The sequence below is a fragment of the Pleurodeles waltl genome, unplaced genomic scaffold (assembly GCF_031143425.1).
Source record: "Pleurodeles waltl isolate 20211129_DDA unplaced genomic scaffold, aPleWal1.hap1.20221129 scaffold_130, whole genome shotgun sequence".
Taxonomy (NCBI): Eukaryota; Metazoa; Chordata; class Amphibia; order Caudata; family Salamandridae; genus Pleurodeles; species Pleurodeles waltl.
This window is the reverse complement of record NW_027149836.1, coordinates 660,428-682,759: the sequence shown is the minus strand read 5'-3', so window position 1 is coordinate 682,759 and position 22,332 is coordinate 660,428. Positions and strand designations below refer to the sequence as shown.

The following is a 22,332-nucleotide window of genomic DNA, read 5'->3' as shown; positions in this document are numbered from 1 at the left end:
CACAATGAAGGTGGCTGCAGGGCATTTCTGTGTGTCCAGTATTGTCAGTGAGGCACAGGCCAGATAAGGAACCCACTGTGACGGTAGCTATCAATGACAAACGGTATGCATTCCTTATAGATACAGGAGCAGCTAGATCCTATATTAAAGAGACAGACCTACCAATTTCTAACATATCTTCTCTGGGGAAGTAATGAGTGTTCGTTTCACTAAACCGGTGGAGATGGAAATAGGAGGGAGATTACATTGATGGCTGTTTTCTCCAGCTGGCCCAGCTAACTGATTAGGAAGAGATCTTATGACCAAATTATATATACTATACATTTTGAATCTGATGGTTCCATGATTTGTTCAACCCCTGGAGTTTCACCTTCTAGGGTGCTGGCAGTAACAGTAGAGTCCTCCACTGGAGACCAAATCAGAGCATGACCTGTTACTATGGAGGCATTCACAACCGCGGTGTATACAATCAAAGCAGAGACGCCAGAGTTATTGGGAAAGGAGGTTCAGTTACCTTAAGAATGTATTTTTCAGCGGCAAGTGCAAGACTCTTGGATGCCTGATATTGAACTAATATTGCAAATAGAGGCCTTAGAAATAACACCAGTTTATGGCGCTCTGATAGCCAGTAACTATTATCATGTCTTCTGGGCATGTATTATATTTATAGAACCAGGAAAAATGGTTAGAGACATATTGGAAGATCAATTGTTTTGTAATGACAATTCTAAAAGTTGTGTTTTTTTTCAAAGTGACATATCCTTGAAGACAGTGTTGGAAGTGAGGACACTCACACCAGGAAGATCTTTCGATTCTGATAGGGATGCCGATCTGTCCCAAGTACCAGACATTTTATGGACTAAGGGTCCTCATGATGTAGGCCTTATTCGTACTACTACACCATTCCGAATTACAATAAAGGAAGGTGCTATCTTACCCAGAGTGAGACAGTATCCTCTTTCTTAGAAAGTAGACAAGGGCATTGCCACTACTGTACAGGCCTTGTTAGAATGTGGAGTAATTTACCCTGGAGTGTCTTCTTGCAAAACCCCTATTTACCCGGTTAAGAAGTGTAAGGGTAATACTTGGCGCATGGTTCAAGACCTGTGCACCCTGAACAATGTAGTGGTACCGGAATTTCTAATTGTTCCTGATCTATCTATCATTCTGACAAATGTTCCTCAGGGTGCTAAGTAATTTTCTGTTACTGATCTGAAGAATGCTTTCTTTAGCATCCCTCTTTACCTAGACAGTCAATATTTGACAGCGTTCTCTTATTGCAGCACTCGGTATCTGTATTTTTGTTTGCCCCAATGGAAATTGTGAGTCCAGAGTATGTTTAACAGAGTGGTAGGAAGCGATTTGTCAGATTTTCAGTGTGACAGCACGTTGTTGCAATATGTCGATGACACACTGATTTGTAGACCTATCAAACAGCAGTGTAGAAAGGACACTAGATTTCACCTGGTTACTCTTGCACAAAGAGGATACAAAGTAGAGAAAGACAAAGTGCAGTATTGTCAGGAGGAAGTCCATTAGTTAGGACAGTTGTTGTCAGCTTGTGGTTGACGCGCAACCCCTAAAAGAGCTGCATCCATTTGTCAGATGACATAACCAGAAACTGTTAAAGGAATTAAAATGTGTCTTGGTCTCTGCAACTATGTGAGACAATGACTTTTTGATGTTAGTACCTTGATTGCGCCTTTGTTAGCTTCTTTCAAACTGGCCAAAGACAGAAATGGCAAGATAACATGGACATCAGAAATGAGGAAGCCTTTCAGAAATTAAAGACCAACATAACAAATGCTCCCATCTTGGGGACTCCTGATTATACCAAGGAATTTTATTTATTTTACTATTGCAATGGTCAGGTGATGACAAACGTCCTAACACAGAAATATCCTTTGAGACATAAGCCCACTGCGTATTTCAGTGGACTGTGAGATCCTGTGATGACATTATCCTGTCCTGAGGGTATTATCCCTGTGAACAGACTTTCACTACTGAAATTTCTGCAGCACAGAAAAGCACCCCCATTGTTATGGGGGCATCTTTGATGCTTTATGCAGAACATGCAGTATTTGCTATCATTCAGAAAGCTAAGACTACTTTGACTACACAGAGAGTGTCAGGATATGAGGTGATACTGTCACTACCATCTTTGAACGTTGTGAAGAGTCATACGGTAACCCCCGCAACATTATTTGCCCATCCAGTATTAGATTCTGAGGATGATGTGCATCATTGTGCAGCTTATGTTCCTAACGAGTCTGGTCAAGCAATAGAGGAGCCTATACCGGATAGCATTGTCTATTCTGTTGATGATTTTTGCACCATTGACCAAGATACAGGAATTAGATTCACAGGTGCAGTAGTAGTCAGAGCACAATAGCATGACTCTTCTGATACACTTCATTTAGTGGAGCAGTTGACATTACCAGCGCATTATTTTGCGCAAGCAGCAACATTAACAGCATTAATGGCAGCTCTTAAGCAAGAAACAGGGGAAGTTATTACAATTTATTCAGATTCAGCATATATGACAACTACTGTACATGCCAGCATCATGAGATGGAAGGAATGGTCTAAAGGTAGGGATAGATTAAATCGATATTTTTGAAAAACAGTGCTCAATACTGTCTTCATGGATCGATTTAATTTAATCTATCCCTACCTTTAGACCATTCCTTTGTTCACATATTGTTATTTAACCCAGGTCAGGTTAGGGTCATCGGGTTCCTCTTTTTTGCATAGCATCATGAGATGGAGCAGGAGAGGTTTTCTTAAGTGAGGTGGAAGCACTGTTTTGCATAGAAAACTCATAGAAGCTCTAATAGAGGCACTTGCACTACCACAGGCGGTGGCAGTTGTGAGGTACGTAGCATCACTATGCATCACAACATGTCCCTGTCTTGGTAGCTCAGACTGCCTCACTGCCCGAGTCTGAATCTTATTCAATCACAGACAAGGATACACCACATTTTGCTGAGATAGCGTGTTTACATATGTGCGAATTATAGGAAGCTGCTCCTCAACAAGAAAAATGGTTATGGGAGGATGGAGGATCTACCCAGTCAGGGAATGACCTAATATATAGACATCTATCTATAGGTGAACCGGTAATGCCACAGGCCTTACTTATGATAGCTCTTGATCAGTTGCATTTAACAATTCGTACCTCAAGAGATCACTTGTCTAGGCAAATACAAGACTGATTTGTTCCTAATCTGCACAACATACTTACTATGTACCTTCATAACTGCATTGTCTACCAGTAGTTGTTCCCTAATCCCACACCGAAAGTAATAAATCCCACCCTTCCATGACAATAAGGTCCCTTTAAGACTCGTCACATGGACTTTATGGACATGATTGATAGGTGCAGCAACTATATGTATCTTATAGTTATGGTCTGCCCTTTTTCCCAATGGACTGTAGCAGGACCATAAGTTTATTGTGATGCTAAATCAGCAGCTACCTTTCTAATTCGTGAAGTAATTCCACAATAGGGAATTCCAGAGGGAATAAGATCTGACAATGGCACCCATTTTGTCAACACAATATTTAAGCAAATTATGACACAGTTAGGGATAAAGCATAAGTTATCCTCTGTGTACCACCCTCAAAGTAATGGCATTGTTGAATGCCTAAACAGGCTTTTGAAGAGCGAAATCAGTAAGCTAAGTGCTACATTCAATAAAAAAATGGTTGTAGTGCCTACCATTGGCACTTCTTTCCCTTAGGGATATACCTAGTTCTGATCTTCACTTGACGCCCCATCAGACAGTGACAGGGAGATTTCTTAATACACAAGGCCCTGCCACCAGAAGTAGTGTACAGGGGGAAAGCTCTGCAGGAATTCTAAATGATGAAATGCATGTGTATCTTTCTTAATTCATGAAAATTGCAAAGTTAATTTCTAAACAGGTAACTAAGGAAAAGGAGACACGTGCATATGTTGAGGTCGCCTTTGAAGTTGTGCACAAGAGAGACAAAGTTTTGTGAGAAAATTCACTTGTAAATGGAGAGAGCCATGCTTCGATGGACCGTACACAGTGACCCCTACCGCCCTCGGGGTGGATGGCAAAAAACCCTGGATTCACTGCACCCACATTCGTCCAAATCTAGCATCTCTTTAAGACATATTAACAATATAAACAGAACAAGAGAGGGGAGGAAGATTGTCATCATAAAAATACCCCTTTCACATCTGCTTTTGGACTATTCTTTTTTTATTTTTGTTTCTCTTTTGTCTCTCGATTATATCCTTTCTATTAATCTACAACAAATTCTTTAGTCATAATATTTTATAAGTAGAAAGGGAACTTTCATATCATAATAATATGACCCATAATGCCCATACTCACTTCTTGGTGGAATCGGCATATGTTAGACATAGGTTTGGAAAATACAAATGAATCTTGTTTTGTGTGCTCCCTAATATCTCATGCTACTTGATCAGCAAGGCTATATTTAACAAGAGAAATGCCCCCAAGTACAGGCTTATGTTTGTTACATCTTTACTTATGTGGGATTAAGGCCAAATGCAGTTGGCACATGTAAAAGTGGCACATTTCTTAGTTAACGCCACAAAATATGGTTCTTTAGCAGAAGTGTTGTACATTCTCACAGACAAGACAGGACATCACAGAAGAGATATCATGAATGAAGCATCAGATCATCTTACTACTGCAGATTGGATTCAGATGGTCCTAGATCTAGGTTTTCTAGGAGTAACATGCCCACCCACTGAGAGTAACAGTTATTTAGTAAATCCTTTGCCCCCAGATCGTGTCCCTAGGCCAGCAATTAGAGTCACTGGATCAGTCTTTGCCCACGATCAATGGCATCCTGATATTGAATTTCCTTGATGGTTATATCTTTATGGAAAGGTATTCATGTTAGTCAGGATGTGATAAGGAAGTGTACACATATCTGAGATTAAAACATTTCAGGTTTCACTTTGATAGATTGCACATTGACTCCTCAGACTGTCATGAGACTAACTTCTGTTTCTTTATGTTTCAGAGGAAATTGCACTGTTGATGTGTGCCAAGATATTGTGTAACGCCGCGCTCAGACGCAGCGTCTCTTTCTGTCCTCGCGGATGGAACGCACTACCGATATTCGGAGCGCCGTTCCCTGCGTTTTTTGACTACACATTCTGGGAAGTATATATATTTTGCTCCCTGTCGCTCTACACTTACCTGTAGCCCTTTTTTCTTCTTTTTTGTTGTTGTTGGGTTTGTCTGGTCTTTTTACCTGTCTCTGTCCATGTTGTGTTCATCTTGTCTTCTTCGTGTTTTTGTCCCAGCATGCTCTGTTTTCCTTTTATACTACTTCCTTTTTCCTATACTGGTCTATGGGCTCTTCCCAATTCAAGATGGTGTTCTTTCCTTTTCCTGTGATGTCACTTCCCTTTTCTCAGTATATAAGTAAGTCATTCTTGTTCCACCTTACGTTGCAAACACTTCCTTCTGGTTGTGCTGTTCGCTCCTGTTCTTTGTTCCTGCTTTTTGCCTTTGGAGATTTTTGCCTGTTCTTTGTTCCTGCTTTTTGCCTTGGGAGATTTTTGCCTATTTTTGTTTCCTGTTGGTTAGTCCTGTTTTTTCTTGTTTTTCTTCAGGAGTTCCTGTTTGAGGGTTTTTGCCCCAGTGTTGGTTTTTTCCCCCTCTGGGACTCCTTCTGCTTTGGCATAGCCTGTCAAGCGGCACCGTGGCTACTAGAAGGGGTCGGTCTTATCTGGGAGTATCCAGAACCTGTAGAAGACTTGGTATATTCGACAACCCGGTATCCAGAGGTGAGAAGTCCAGCGCAGTACGTAACAGATTGCAACGCCAAAAGACTCCATGTTGCAAGATCGCCATGGAAGATCCACAGGGAGAGGCGTCAGAAAATGCTCAAGCCATGTTGCAGACTGTCCAACAACAAGCCCAAGAGTTACAACAGTTACGGGCAGAGAACACTGCGCTACGACAGGTCTTGTCTTCCCGATCAATGGACATACCACCCGTATCTGCCACTACTCCTCGATATTCTGGAGATCCTCTAAAGATTAAGGAATTTTTGGACGCCCTGACGGTTTACTTTGCCTTTCGTCCACTCCAGTTTTCTTCGGATAAAGCTAAGGTGGGCTATCTGATCAGCGCCTTGTCTGGTCCGGCGCTTGCTTGGGTGACTCTGGTTTCTGCAGAAGACCCAGTCCTGGCTAACTATTCCGCTTTCCTGACTCTTTTCAAACAAATGTTTGAGAGACTTGGGGTAGAAGCAGCAGCTGAAGAAGCCTTATGTGACATTCAGCAGGGTAATCAGGATGTTCTGCAGTATGTAACCCGCTTCAAACAGCTAGCAGCTGAAACCTCCTGGGTGGAACGCACCTTCATAACCCTTTTCCGCCGAGGCCTGCGTGAAGAAATTAAAGATGAGCTTGTACATTCTTCTCCAGCTTGTTCTTTGAAGGAATTAATGGATCAATCTATGAACATCGAATATAGACTTCGAGAGCGCAAGATGGAGAGACGTAGAACGCGAGCTCCATACCAGTCTGGTACCTTTCGTGCTAGCAGTCGGCAAATGAAAGATAATCCATCCGAAGCCCCTCCAACTCCCCCTGAAGAACCCATGCAGATAGATCTGGTTTGTGGGCCATTGACAGAGTCAGAATGGGAGGAACGACGACGAAAGGGACTTTGTCTGTACTGTGGTAAGGCTGGCCACCTGATCCGTAGTTGTCCGGTACGTCCCTCAAGACCTGCGGGAAACGCCAGCTCCCGTCCCCTGTAAGGAGGAAGGAGACGGGAGGAGCTGAAGTACCATCAATATGTTCCTCTAAAGAAAGCGTGTCCACCCTGTTTATTCTCTCGGTCAAGTTACAAAGTTCACAAGATCAAGAAGAACACCTTCTGGTTCTCATTGATTGTGGAGCCCGTGGACTCTATCTGGATGAGACCTGGGCTACGAGTAGAGGAATTCCCCGCATTCTTAAAGAGACTCCTGAGCAGGTTCACACAGTGGATGGCTCTCCGTTAACCTCAGGACCTGTGGTGGCCTCAACTCCTACTCTTTGTTTGACATTTGGGGGGCATCAAGAACATGTTGCCTTTGATCTCATAGCCTCACCAAATCACATCATGATTTTGGGAATACCCTGGTTAGCCCGACACAACCCCTATATCAATTGGGAAACAAGAACTATATCCCTAACGTCTTCATTTTGTCAAGAGAATTGTTATTCCACTACTTCTTATTGGACTCCCAAAAGGTCCTGTCAGTCAACTAAGGATAACACTAACTCTATCAATATGATCCAGGGAGTTCCAGATTGTTATCAGGAATATATAACGATTTTTCAGAAACCTAGTAATGCTATTTTGCCGCCTCATCGCAGTTATGACTGTGCTATTCCTTTAATTCCTGATGAAGTCGTCCCCTTTGGTCGAATGTATTCTCTGACAGACCAAGAAAAGAAGGTGCTAAAGGAATATTTAGACAATAACTTGCACAACGGTTTGATTGCTCCTTCCACGTCCCCGGCTGGGGCTCCTCTCTTCTTCGTCCCAAAGAAGACCAAGGATCTGCATCCTTGTGTTGACTTTCGTGAACTCAACAGAATAACGATTAAGGATCGATATCCGCTACCTTTAATCAGAGATATATTGGATGCCATTCAAGGAGCCAAGATATTTACCAAATTAGACTTACGGGGTGCATATCATCTCCTTCGGATCAAGGAAGGAGATGAATGGAAGACAGCTTTCCGTACCCCTTTTGGGCACTATGAGTACCGTGTTATGCCTTTTGGACTGACCAACGCCCCTTCTGTTTTTCAATGATTTATGGATTTGGTGTTCTCTGATGTACTTAACCAATATGTAGTCATTTATTTGGATGATATCTTGATATATTCCCGTGATCCTGAGCAACATATAAATCATGTCCTGCAAGTCCTAGAAAGACTCAAGAAAAAACAATTGTTTTGTAAACCCGAGAAGTGTGAGTTCCATAAGTCAGAAGTAAAGTATTTGGGGTTCTGTATTAATCAACATGGAATATCCATGGATCCTGACAAGGTCAGTGCCATATTAGATTGGCCTTCTCCAACGTCCATTAAGGAAACGCAATGTTTCCTTGGGTTCTCAAACTTTTATGGTCAGTTTATTCAGAACTTTGCCCATCTACAAAGTTTCATAACACAAACAATTAAGAAAGAGAACCTGAAGAAGGGTTTTGTTTGGACCAAGGATACTGAACGCACGTTTCAAGAATTGAAGACAGCCTTTACCTAAGCACCCGTGTTGCGTCATCCTGACAATACCAAGAAAATTATCGTTGTGACTGATGCCTCAGACAGAGCTATTGGGGCAGTTCTGCTACAAAAACAAGACAACGATGGACTGGAACATCCTATCTTTTATCTGTCTCATATCCTATCAGAGGCTGAACGCAATCATTCTGTACTGGAACAAGAACTACTCGCGCTCAAAGTAGCTTGTAAAGAATGGAGGCATTTCTTGATGGGTTCCAGAGAGCCTTTTGAAGCCAGGACTGATCATCGTAATCTCCAATGTCTTCGGAGTTTTCAGTGTCGCAATAGTCGTCAGGCTCGATGGGCTTTCTTCTTTAGCCAGTACGATTTTGTGATCACGTACATACCTGGTTCCCAGAATTCAGTGACAGATGCCTTATCCCGCAGATATCCTGACATAGCCCAGAACTCCTCTCCACCTCTTAAGGAGTCTAGCAGAATCATCGGAGCTACTCAATCTTTTCAAGAACGCATTCAGAGTACCAGTTTCTGTCTGCTTCAGAATGGGATAGAGTGACTCCTTTTTTGCAGAAGAAGGACAACTACTTCTATCATCAACATGCTCTTTTTCTACCTACCAAGAAAGTGCAGACAGAAGCTCTACAAATGTGCCATGATTCTCCTATAGCCGGTCATCGAGGTATCAGAAAGATCCAGGAGCTGCTTCAGCAATCTTTTTGGTGGCCTTCGCTTAAGACAGACACTGAAACCTATGTGTCAGCATGCCCAGTCTGTGCTCAGACTAAGACACCCCGAACTAAGGTGGCAGGTTTATTAAGACCTTTACCGGTTCCTTCCGCTCCTTGGTGTACTTTATCCACGGATTTCATATGCTCTCTACCTACCTCCTCTGGAAATCAAGTAATCATTCACCAAGATGGCCCATTTCTCAGCCTTGAAAAAACTACAGACGGCCCCAGAAATGAGTCGCATTTTTCTGCGGGATATTTTTCGCCTCCATGGTCTTCCGCAAGAGGTCATTTCAGACAGACGGCCTCAATATGCATCACGTTTCTGGAGGGCCTTTTGTGCCTTATTTAACATTGAGATTTCTTTATCCGCTGGTTTCCATCACAAACTAATGGGCAAACTGAAAGAGTGAATCAAGAACTTCAGCAGTATCTGAGATGTTACTAAAATGCCACACAAAGCAATTGGTTGGAGTATCTTGCTCTTGCCGAGTTTTCCTATAACAACACAATACATAGTGCGACCAAGACCACACCTTTTTATTGTACCTATGGATTTCATCCAAGGACTTTCACTACTGTTTCCCGAACATCCTCTTCTGTGCCTGCTGTCACTTCTTTTTCACGACAGATCCGTTGAATCCAGGGCCTACTTCACACAACTCTCCTAGCTTCGAAACAGGCAATGAAACGAAAGGCGGATCGTTATCGACAAGCCGCACCTTTGTATCAAGTGGGCCACAAGGTGTGGCTTTCTTCAAAATTCCTACCTTCCCGGTTTTCCACCAATAAGTTCAAGCCACGTTTTTATGGACCTTTTCGGATTTCGCAAGTCCTGAATCCTGTAGTTGTGCGTCTCCGCTTACCTCATACCTGGAGGGTTCATCCTGTTTTCCATGTGTCCCAGTTAAAACTCTTTGTTCCTGATCCTTACCATCGCCAGTTCCAGCGTCCACCTCCTCTTTCTATTAACGGACAGCCTGAGTATGAAGTCCAGGACATCTGTGACTCCAGAATTTTTCGACGCAAACTACAGTTTTTGGTCCATTGGAAAGGATACCCTCTCAGTGACTGTTCTTGGGAGGATGCTTCCTCCGTCCATGCTCCCCGTTTGGTCTGCCTGTTTTTTGACAGTCATCCTGACAAACCTGGTGCCTCAGGGAGGGGACCTACTGTAACGCCGCGCTCAGACGCGGCGTCTCTTTCTGTCCTCGTGGATGGAACGCGCTACTGATACTCGGAGCGCCGTTCCCCGCGTTTTTTGACTACACATTCTGGGAAGCATATATTTAGCTCCCCGCCGCGCTACACTATCTGTAGCCCTTTTTTCTTCTTTTTTGTTGTTGGTGGGTTTGTCTGGTCTTTTTACCTGCCTCTGTCCATGTTGTGTCCATCTTGTCTTCTTCGTGTTTTTGTCCCAGCATGCTCTGTTTTTCTTTTAGACTACCTCCTTTTTCCTATACTGGTCTATGGGCTCTTCCCAATTCAAGATGGTGTTCTTTCCTTTTCCTGTGATGTCACTTCCCTTTTCTCAGTATATAAATCAGTCAGTCCTGTTCCACCTTGCGTTGCAAACACTTCCTTCTGGTTGTGCTGTTTGCTCCTGTTCTTTGTTCCTGCTTTTTGCCTTGAGAGATTTTTGCCTGTTCTTTGTTCCTGCTTTTTGCCTTGGGAGATTTTTGCCTATTTTTGTTTCCTGTTGTTCAGTTCTGTTTTTTCTTGTTTTTCTTCAGGAGTTCCTGTTTGAGGTTTTTTTCCCCAGTGTTTTTTTTTCCCTCTGGGACTCCTTCTGGAGGGTACGGTCTGCTTTGTCAAGCGGCACCGTGGCTACTAGAAGGGGTCGTCCTTATCTGGGAGTATCCAGAACCTGTAGAAGACTTGGTGTATTCAACAACCCGGTATCCAGAGGTGAGAAGTCCAGCGCAGTACGTAACATATTGATTGTATGACTACAATAGATAACGCCAACATGCAAGTGGGCACCTTCTACCTCATAGACTATTATTGGCAGTGTGGAAAACTAATGCCCAGTTGCCACCAAACTGGGGTGGACTCTGCTCCATTGTGAATTTGCATGCTCCAATTTTGCTAATTCCTGGAATTAATCTGACAGCTTTGCATGAACACGCCATGAGCCATCCAACGACCTTGCTGCATCATAATCGAAGAAAGAGAACTACAGAGTATTATGGTATGAATACTTGGAGGAACATTACTCAGGGGTACCGTTTGTTCTATGATGCACAGCTATTTTTTGGAAGTATTCTGCCGTTTGGGCAGGCCAAAGCAACAGCTCAATGGTTGCAGATAACTTGATGGGAACTTCTCAAGACTATCAACAGTACAGAGGATGGGTTCAACATGGTTAAGGAAGAGCTGCGTGCAATGAAAATATGGTGATGCAGCACCACTATGTACTTAACCCTTGGCCATGCAATGGGGGAATATGTAAATTAATTTGAACAGCGTGTTGCACCTTTACTCCAGCAAAAGATTCAGATAATGGAACTTCATCAGAAGCTATACAACACTGCGTAATCTACAAAAGAAAATGGTACATGAAGGAGGTGCCCCAGATAATTGGTTTAGTGGGTGGTTCATATTACTGCCATCCTGAATGTCGGTACTGTTGGGAGCTTTGAATCCATCTTTTATAGCCTTATTATTAATATTTTATATCATACAGTTGAGTCTAGCGTGTTGTAAAAGAGTAGGTGCTAAGGTGGGAGGGATGTTTCCAGTTAAGACACCAATACGTGTGGTAGATTCTCAGGGTAATGTATATCACTTAGTGCCAAATGAAGACCAAGGCTTAGGTTGAATAGTTGAAATATCAACTAGAGGGGGTAATGTTACAGGAAATGTAGAAAATGCACATGAAAATAGAATGCAATAACAGACATTGGTAGAAAGTGCTATGCAGATGTATGAAATAAAAGAACACTGCAGCCCCAAATCCAATGCTGACCGGAATAAGGTGAAAAGTTCACTTGAAGACACTGAAATAAGTAACATGAAAAGATTGCAGTTAAAAGTTAACTCGTGTTTCGCAAACCTGTGGGTATTTACAAATTTAGGCATACAGGCTCACTGGCACGTACTTTGTATTTCAAAAAGACTGTAAACCTAATTAGACACTGAGTACAGGAAATCTGATCAGCTCAGACTACACGGAGGTATTAGGGTTACAATGATAAGGCACCCATGGTATTAAAATTGTATCTGCTGTAGAAATGTATGTATTCAAGAGTGAAGAATGGTCAATTTGTCAAGCACTGTTAAATCCACAAGTGAAGAATGTGTAGAATATTAGTTTAGAGTTCAGGTATTACGGGGTCACAGGTGTTCAAATGTTTGTCTGTTTCAATCTATGATTGGCCAGTCAGTCATTATCTACTGCCCGTAATTAAGCATTGTGAGATTTTGTATATAAGACGCTGTCTGTGCCACAGCAATTTGAGACCGGCTGCCTGCCTGTGTGAGGGTCTCCCTGTCGCGACAGTAAAGGGCTTTCTTTTCATTGCCAAAGAAGGGTTTGTCTTTTTCCCATTTTTAAGTTTTTGTTTACCCTGCAATACATGGTAACATAATGCACATCCGCTCTTACCACAGTAACTCTTGAAAGTTAGGATACACCCAAGTAAGCAGCATCCCACCCCATAACACAGGCATCCTCAGCAAAGCTGACACTCAACCCCTTCACAGTGGGCCCCACAGCAGTGTTAAAAGGCAATCCTCTCAAGTCAGTGGAGATCTCCCTGATCTGTAATGTCACTCAAGAGAATCACAGTCCCCCTGTGGCACAAGAAGGAGTCTCTGGTTTCAGGAACACAGTTCAAGCTTGCCAAAGTCCCATCCAGACGGACCACTATCCTGTCACCACAGGGGGTTCCACTTGGCTCCTTAGAGCCGACAGAGTGCCTCTGTAGCTGCGCCAATTTCCTGCTGGTGTCTCCAGCTGAGCAGTTATTTGCAGCAGACTGCCCGGGTGCTGGCTCCCCCAGTGTGTTTGCCCAGTCTCCTGCCTCCTCAGGAATACTGAAGAAGAAAGTTTTGCCTTTATATTGGACCTGCAGCCTTGACAGGAACTCTAGACTGTAACAAATGTTTGAGTTCTGCAACATCTGTTTTACTGACACATAGGTCCTGATTTAAGTCTTGGTGGAGGGGAATACTCCATAACAAACGTGACGGATATCCTGTCTGCCGTATTACGATCCTCTCCTATCCTATGGGGATCGTAATATGGCAGACGGGATATCCGTCACAAATATTCCCTCCGCCAAGACCTAAATCAGGCCCATAGTTTTTTTCAGAGCCCCCGTACTTTCCTTGTGTAGTCTGGGAACACAATAATGTCATGTCCTTAAAAGTGTTGGGTCCCATGTGCTCTGACATGTTCTAAAATAACACCCCAGTCTCAACAGTTGAAGAGGCAGGCTATGAAAGCACTTGGGAGTGCCAACTGCCTCTGGACTGGTGCCAGAGTCTGATGTGCCTTCCCGATGTTGATAAATGTGGAGAGTGTCCAAGGTTTGAGGGTTTTGAAAGTCCAGTCCTTTAGGAATAGTTCTGCAGATTGTTCCCTCTGCACACTCTGGGAAGCCCATCAGGCATAGTTATCAATGGTGTTGGTCTGTGCTTTGTTCCGTTTGGGGGGCATGTCCTTCCCCTTTAGAATTTCCTACCCGGCCCGACCCCTACGCACCCCAGTCCTCAGCTTCCAGGACGTGGGTCCTGTGCCAACGTACGTGTCCAAATCTGAAGCCACAGCTAGGCAGCACACCTGTGGTAGTCCCTGCCGTCGCTAATCAGCAAGGGCCAGAATACAGGGAACAGGCGTCAGCCTGCACCACAATATCCCCCACCAGCCCAGCCAGTATGTCAGTCCATGTAGGCTACTCAAAATATCCACCTCTCCTTCCTGACCAGGAAAGTGACAATCAAGTGCTATTAAAATCTAGAGGTCCCAGACGCAAGATCGGCTGCACCGCGGCACTGCCCTATCTCTATGCAGTTGTGTGAAGCGGGCCACATCCAACACCAGGCCTCGACCCCACACTCACTCCTACTCTGCAGCCCGCCCTCGCTGCCCCACCTCTCTTCGGGGAGCCCCTGCACCGCCAACAAGAAAGTGTCCCTCTTGCCACCACAACGGCAGGACATACCAACCCATGCCACAAGTTGTAGTCCCAACGGTATTTAGGGCACAGTGTGGGCCCACTCACAACCCTGAACACAACAGGGCTCCAGGGGGTCTCGGTGTCCACAGATTTGGCCTCCAGTACCCACGTGACTTTGGGGCTCTTACCTGTCCCCAGGTGATACCAGGCAGCAAATCAGGCCCCAAGCCAGGCCTCACAGGCATACATATCCCAGCACTTAAATGGTGGCTGCCATCTGCCACGCCGGCTCTGCCAGAATATATGTCCTGAAGTTGACTGTAGGTATGAAGGTAACCCGGGGTCTCCCGGCTGCATTCTAGCCAACCCCCAACACATTTGTGGCAACAATCTGATGGCTGCTGCACCAGTGAATCCAGTGGCAATGCAGGCACTGACAAAGACCTCACTCAGAGCTGTGGCCCGGGAGCCCCACCATCGGGGAGACTTTACAGGTGCATCGGCCCACTGTACCCACAAAGGGGACCACGCAGCAGGCCTGCAACCCAGCTGGGCAGGAGGGAGTAACGGCACCCCCGAGCCAGCAACAGGAGGCAATGTGCAGCATGTCTGCCAGTCAATCCAGGCCGCTCTGGCAACTTCTCTGGCTGCAGAGCCACGACCCAGGCCTCACCGAAGCTCCGCTCACAAGAGGCTCAACACCACAGTTAGCAGCCGCAGCACAATGAGCCCCAAAGCTTTAGAGGAGCGTCCTGGGATTATTCTAATGCAGGGACAGGGCTGATCAGGCACCCTTAACAGGATGCAGGAGGACATTGATTAGTACCTGCGGAGCCACTGCAAATCACAACTAGGTGGCCATGTTGCTTGGCGACGCCTCCTTCCAAGCCACTCTTATATTTGTACCATAATGGAACAGCAACCCAATTAGCAACATCATCAATAAATACTTCACCATACTGTTTTAAAATCCAAATCCACTATATTATATCTGTCAAAGCCTCAGTCTGCAAGTCCAAATTTAGTTATATTGATTTTTGGGGAACGATAGCTGTGTAGAACAAGGACCCAAATGAGCTAGATAAGTTTACATTAGGCCCTACAAAGTTGTTTTTTTCATCCGAGGGTCGGAGTATAATAGACATTCTAAAAATCAATCCAACCAAAAGATGTTTCTACGGGGGAAGCCAAAAAACTCAGCCTACCATCTCGGTTCAAAGCATAAAAGAGTCCCTGTCATATCATTTTTCATGTGTTTCAATTTCTCAAGAACATACCACTTAAAATTATTTTTCTGGTTCCCTCTCTCTACAAAGTGGTGCTTCATTTTTGTTACAGTCTTCTCACACCTAAATGGGCTACAGTGTTTATTGATACGTGCTTTGACTGTCCTTGTGGTCATACCAATGCACTTTAACCCATTTTTTCAGACTATAGGGTATACAACCTTCTTGTGTTACAATTCGAATGGTGCCTTAGGACCCAAGGTGTTGAGTCCCAGTTCATTGGCTGTGGATTTTTCTGTCAACTGGCATACATTACACTGTCCACATTGGATGCGTCCTGTCACCACCTGGAGATTCCATAATGTCCTTTGTAAAGGCCTGGTGACATGGTTGTTGGGTCTTTTACGAACCACCATGTATTTTATATTTCTGACCCTCCTGTGAGCAAACATAGGTTGTTCCAAGATTAGAGGACCCCTGCTCAGGAAAGCCAATTATTTTTTTATCAACCTCTTTATCCTGTTACCCAGAGGGTCATATGTTGTAAAACAGATTAGTCTGTTGCACGGTTCCCATATTTTATCTTCCAAGAGAGCTCCATGATTTGTATTACCTGCTCTCTTCGATCTTAAAACAGTATGGTGGCATAATAAATGGTGACGTTGCTATTTGGGCTGCCGTTCCTTTATGGTACTAATATGAGTGGCTTGAAATGGATTCTAATAGGACATGGCACAGAGACTGAGGCATTTCTTATATCCATCTGGATGTTTTAGCAAAGAAGCGTAATCCAATGACAGCTTTTGAAAAGGGGATTTATATACTCCAACCTCCATGTGAAATACAAAACTTTGAACAGTCCTTCATCATCCCTAAATCGTTATTGCCAGAACTGCCCTTGCATACTCGTACTCTAATTGACAGGACAGTGTTTTGTGTTTTTTTAAATACCATGAAGAAGTATCTTATAAGTTTGCCACATCAGGCGCCGGTCCATTATGGTACAAACATTAGAGTGGCTTTGAACTGAATTGAATAGGACTTGGTAGTACTTAGGTATTGTGTACAAAAAGACTGAGGCATTCCTCATATCTATTGGAATGGTTTAGCAATGAAGTAGTAAGCGCAGAGGTTGTAAATCACAAGAAACTTGTGACTGTGCATAGTTACTTTGCCTAGTGGTGACGCAATTCGCACTGACAGCTGGCACATTTGGTTATATAACAGCAGCTCTCTTCGGCCTCCGCACATGAACAAAGGAGCACCGGAGGTATAATTATAGGTGCAGAGCAGGAGCCCGTACCCTGACAAAGTAAGGCGAGCATTAGTGGTTAGGGCCGGGGCCTAATGAGGGTCCCCTCCTCACCTCCAGTTCATGTTACGGTTGTTTGGAGACTGTCGCATGACTTATAAGTATTTCGAGTGACGGAGCCTGATCATCTTTTGTATCCCCCACGAGTTTGTGGCCGTCAGCAAATGCTCTACAGAATGTATGGGGAGATCTGGCTGAGTACTGAGAGTGCATTTAGGGCCGGGCCTGATAATTCTGCTTTATTCCCCCAGTAAGGAGATGTAGCTGCAATTATTACACTTCTATTGAAAGGGACAGGGGCCAGATTTCTCTATCACCAGTGCGATTTAACAGAAATATGGAAGCCGACTCTATTTGTCTCACTATGAAACCTGAAATATACTTTAATTGGGGCCTAATCATTTCTCCAAATACTTATAGGTTTGAGTATAATATGAGTCGCTTATGTAGGCTGACAAAGCACGTAGGTCTGCTGGACAATGCTTTGTGACACAGTTATGTTGGGGTGGTCTGAAGTTCCCAGAGCTGTCCAATGTGAATTTACCCGAGATTGCAGCCACGTGCATTCACATAGTACAGTTTTTTTCTTTACAGGTGGAGTGCCTAGATATCTATATAAGTGACATTTGTTTTTTCTTTCTTTGTTAAAAATAACCTCATTACCAGAGGAGGAGTAAAGTACATGCCCATGACGTCAAGTAGTTGAATAAGCTATATATATATTTGAAGTTCACTGAGAGCATGTCATTTAGAATGCTGTGACTTATGACAGTGACAGGCTGCCATTTGTGGCCCTCACCACACAAGTGTGCGACTACAGTAGAAATTCCTCCTCAGTGATCCCTTTGTAGGAAACCATAATAGCATAGGGGAAGAGATGGAACACATTGCATGAATTATCTTTGTCTTACACAGAGTTTGAGGATTGCTGTAATATCTCGTGTATTTTTAAAAAATCTAGTAGTTCGAGCAAATTTAGAGCATTTGAACTACTTACAAATTACACAAAAAATGTAATAATGGAACGGACTGAAAAAGGCCATTTGTTGTATTCTTTGTTTTTATCACTAGCCGACGACGACAACGGTAGAGGGAAGACTTATTATTACTGTTCATGCACTGTTTTAAGTGCACTAGTGGCTGATGTGGGGTACCTTGACTGCCATGACAAAGGGCAAAGACCCTCCTTTGAGGGATCCACTAAGAGGCTGAAACATGTTGGTTAGTGGATTGGCGATGCTATGCCCAAAACATAATATTGCATGACAATCTCTACCCATATTTAATCCTGCCAGGTGTACCTATAAGTAAAGAAAAATATTTGGGTTTACACCTAGGCTCTTAAGAATAACTAGACCCCATAATTGACCAGAACAAAAATCTTTTGCCCTCCCTCTACAATGAGGCTGAGACCACTGTGTTGGTATCAATCTAAGACAGTGGGTTGGACTGGCAGATTATGAAGCATGCCACTAAAGAGTGGGTGAGGGCTATTCGACCAATACACTGAATGCTCTACTTGGCCCAATGTCCTGTAATATAGTTAACCCACTTGATTTTATGACAGTATACAGGAATAGTTGTTCCTGCCACACCACTTGTGTTTTTTAGTTGTGTATGGAGGACGTGTGGCAGGTTTTTCTTCCGGCTTTTCCTTGGTGTAAAATAGCTATACGTTAGGCATGTCAGTACATGTAATCACTGATTGCTGGTCCCTATTTACTCAATAAAGTTTGTTCCTGTTCAACTGCAATAAGTGTGTGTGTCACATAGTGCAAGAGGGTGGAGGCACAGTAAGTTTGCATGGCCCAACTATGCCTAGGCCTAATTTTCTATCATCTGGCCTTGATTTACAGCAATAAACAAAGAAAGGCAGCAGAAGAGAGCCAGAAGATGGAAGATGAATATAGGAGGAAAACACTGACGATGGAAGATAGCAGAGATGAAAAAGGACCTGCAAGAGTGAGATAAAGAGGCAATAGATGAAGTGAGGACTAAGCAGACTTTGGATTTGGAAAATTATGGCATTCAGCAGCGAAGAAAATCTTTGAACCTCTGCAATTATACCTTTTTTTACATTAAGCATGCATACATCGTGCAAATACCACCTCTGACTCTAACGAAGGAATGGGGAACACAGAAAAAAAGTTAACAGTCTTGTGCGATCTTGATCTCTGAGCAGCAGCAAAATCACCTACACCTCAAGTAGAAAGTTTGGAAAGAGAATTAAAGCAATCCTACCCACCAGTTCGCTGACTTTAGGTTTGTTCATAACTTTCATACTGTCAGACTTTAGGGTCAAGAGGTCTTCATTACAACAGAATCCTTCAGTCGTTTTCCTGTACATCAAAGGATACTTGTCAGGGAAAGGGCAAACAGCAAGTACATAAAACAAGCATTGGCAATGTCAATCGTTCTGGGTATTAAACAATGAAAATGTTTTACCAAGCTTCATTAACACAAAGAAAGTAGAGATACAATGTGAGTGGGGCAGTGCAGGTTTACTCAAGTAAAAGAGACAGCAGGTGCCTGCATCAGTGCAATGTACTCATAGTAGTAAAGGATGGTAGAGCGGAAGGCCTACGGTAAGTTATTTTGTCACACAATCTGGCTATGGTGTGATCATTCTCACTGGAAATATGGGTCCTTGGTAGCTTTCTAGGTTTCAAACCAAAGATGGGGCAGGGAGGTGGGCTGAGATTAACACACACCAAAGCCTCACAAAAGGGAAATAAAGTAAAATGGCCACATTCCCCAAAGCTGGCTAGTCCTAATTAGCATTCCAAGAAGGCGCCCCTTTTGGCATTGTTACCCCCCCCCCCCCCACTTTAGCCTGATATTGATACTAACTTGACAATGTGCGCTGGGATCCTGTTAACCAGGCCCCCAGCACCAGTGTTCTTTCCCTAAACTGTACCACAGCTTCCAAAATTGGCACACCCCTGGCACACAACTAAGTCCCTTGTAAAAGGTACCAGTGGTACAAAGGGCTCTGTGACCAGGAAGGGTCCCTAGGGGCTGCAGCATGTATTGTGCCACCCTAAGGGACCCCTCACCAAGGACATGCACACTGCCATTGCAGACTGTGTGTGCCGGTGGGGAGAAAAAGCCAAAATCAACATGGCACCCCTTCGAGGTTGCCATGCCCACAAACCACTGCCTGTGGCGTAGGTAAGTCACCCCTCTAGCAGGCCTTACAACCCTAAGGCAGGGTGCACTATACCACAGGTGAGGCCATAGCTGCATGAGCAATATGCCCCTATAGTGTCTAAGTCCATTCTTAGACATTGTAAGTGCACTGTAGCCATATTAAGTACATGGACTGGAAATCTGTCATTAGGAACTCCACAGCTCCATGATGGCAGTGTTAGATTTATTGTACAATGCACACAGAGGACATCTTAGAGATGTCCCCTGTATTTTACCCAACACTTTAGTGCAAGGCTGACCAGTCTGTGCCAGCCTACCACTTACAGACAAGTTTCTGACCCCTTGGGATGAGAGCCTTTGTGCTCGCTGGGGTCATAAACAAAGCCTGCTCTGGGTGGAGGTGCTTCACACCTGCCCCTGCAGGAACTGCAACACTTGGCGGTGAGCCTCAAAGGCTCAGGCTTCCTGTTACAGTGCCCCGGGGCACTCCAGCTAGTGGGGATGCCTGCGCCCCAGAATAAGCCCCACTTATGGCAGCAAGTCCAGTGGGTAAATTAGATAAAACTGGGAGGAGTGACCACTATAGCTAGGACCACCCTGAGGTGTCCAGATCTGAAGTGACCCCCTCCCTGCAGAATCCTCCATCTTGTTTTGGGGGACAGAGACCATTAGGGTTAGGAATGTGTCCCCCTCCCCAAAGGGAGTGGGCACAGGAAGGGTGTATCCACTCTCAGGGACAGTAGCCATTAGCTACTCCACTCTGAACTCTGTAACGCCCCTAAATCTAGTATTTAGGGACTCGCCTGAACCTTACTCACCAGATTCCTGCTGACCTCATGAAGAAAGAAGAAGGACTGCTAAGCCCACCACAGAAGACAAGACTCCTGACGACAACTGACTTGGCCCAAGGCCTACCTGCCTGTCTGCAGCTTCAAAGACCCCTGCTCCAAGAAGGCAATCATCCTGCAGTGCCAGCAACCTCTACAAACCCCCAGAGGACTGCCTGCCCCACAGAGGACCAAGAACCCCTGAGGACAGCAGCCCTGTCCAGAGGAAACCTCCAAAAAAAGACTCCAGAACCACTCAGGATGCGAGAGCCTTGCCACTCTGCACCCTGATGCCCACAGTCCGAGTCCAGGTTGCCCACTGGTCCAGAGAAGGTCGCCTGGCGATTCCGATCTCGAGTCCACCCTGGGTTGACCACTCCTGTCCAACATAACAATGCCTGCAGCCTGAATCCAAAGGACCCCCCATCGCATCCAGATCTGACGAAGATTCCCAATGCCTAAGATGACCCCTGCAACCGCAGCCCCCTGGCCTTCGGGAATCTGACCACTGGTCCAGCGACTTCCATTAGGCGCCTCTACTGCCTTTCCAGCCTTTGGTTTCCCAGAACCGAAGCCCTGGACCCAACCTGCAGCATCTTTTGTGACCCCCAGGGTTCCCCTATTGAAAAGCATTGGGAACCCAGCTCTGTGCTGGCACCCTGCACCCAGACGTCCCTGTGCCACTGAGGGTGTGTGTTTGGTGTAGACCTGAGGCCTCCCTGGTACTCCTCTAAATCCCCTAGGTCTGCTCCCCGAGGACGCGGGTACTTACTTGCCAGCAGATCTTTTTGGAGTGTCCCCAGTCTCCATTGCATCTCCTTCTAAACCCGACATGAACTTTGACCTCTGCACCTGGCCGACACCGTGCTGCTAGTGGTGCATGTTTGGGGTCAACTTGAACTTTGAGCTGTGGACATCCTAACCCCCGGAGACTTGAACTAAGTCGAGTACTTACCTTCAAAATGTACTAATACTTTTCCTCCCCTAGGACTGCATTGGTTCCTATGAAAAATTGCACTGTGTCATCTTTTAAGATAGAAAATTGCTACTTACTTGTAAACTGCTTTATCTGCTAAAACCAAACAAAGTACATTTGATATATATGCTTGATACCTACTTACAAATGTACTTACCTGCAACAAAGTTCTTATGGTTCTAGCAATAAAGTAACAAAATATATGTTTGCTACATGAAACAATTGGCCTGGAGTTAGTCATTGAGTGTGTGCCACATTTCTTGACTGTGTGTGTACAACAAATGCTTCGCACTACCCTCTGATAAGTCTAACTGCTCAACCACACTACCACAGAAGAGAGCATTAGTAATATCTACTTTGGCCTCTGTTAAGCCTCTGGGGAACCCTTGAACTCTGTGCACACTATACCTCATTTTGGTACAGTATTTACAGAGCCAGATTCCTATAAGCATAACTAATGACTTAATAGGAAGTGACATCACATTATCTATGATGCAAATTACATCACAGGAAAGGACTTCATATGAATTAATATCAGATAAATGAGTACAAGTATCCGAGATGAGTGCTAAATTAATTTAATAAAATCAAAATAACACTACAAAAGACACGGTACATGAACCCATTAATGAATATCCCCTAAATAAATATAATCATTACTGAAGACATCTCAGCACTATGCAGACACAAGATAAATTCTACATCACATAAGAGTGCAGTGCCA

General features: G+C 44.3%; 1 protein-coding gene across 4 annotated transcripts in view; it reads right to left on the bottom strand.

Annotated features, from left to right (window-relative positions):
- LOC138273990 (uncharacterized) overlaps positions 1–22,332 on the bottom strand; it is a 294,057-nt gene that overhangs the window by 86,792 nt on the left and 184,933 nt on the right. For all 4 annotated transcript variants that reach the window (XM_069218921.1, XM_069218922.1, XM_069218923.1 and 1 more), the window contains one exon: positions 18,901–18,994. In XM_069218921.1, the coding sequence (XP_069075022.1) occupies positions 18,901–18,994 (94 nt within the window). The remainder of the gene's footprint in view (positions 1–18,900; positions 18,995–22,332) is intronic.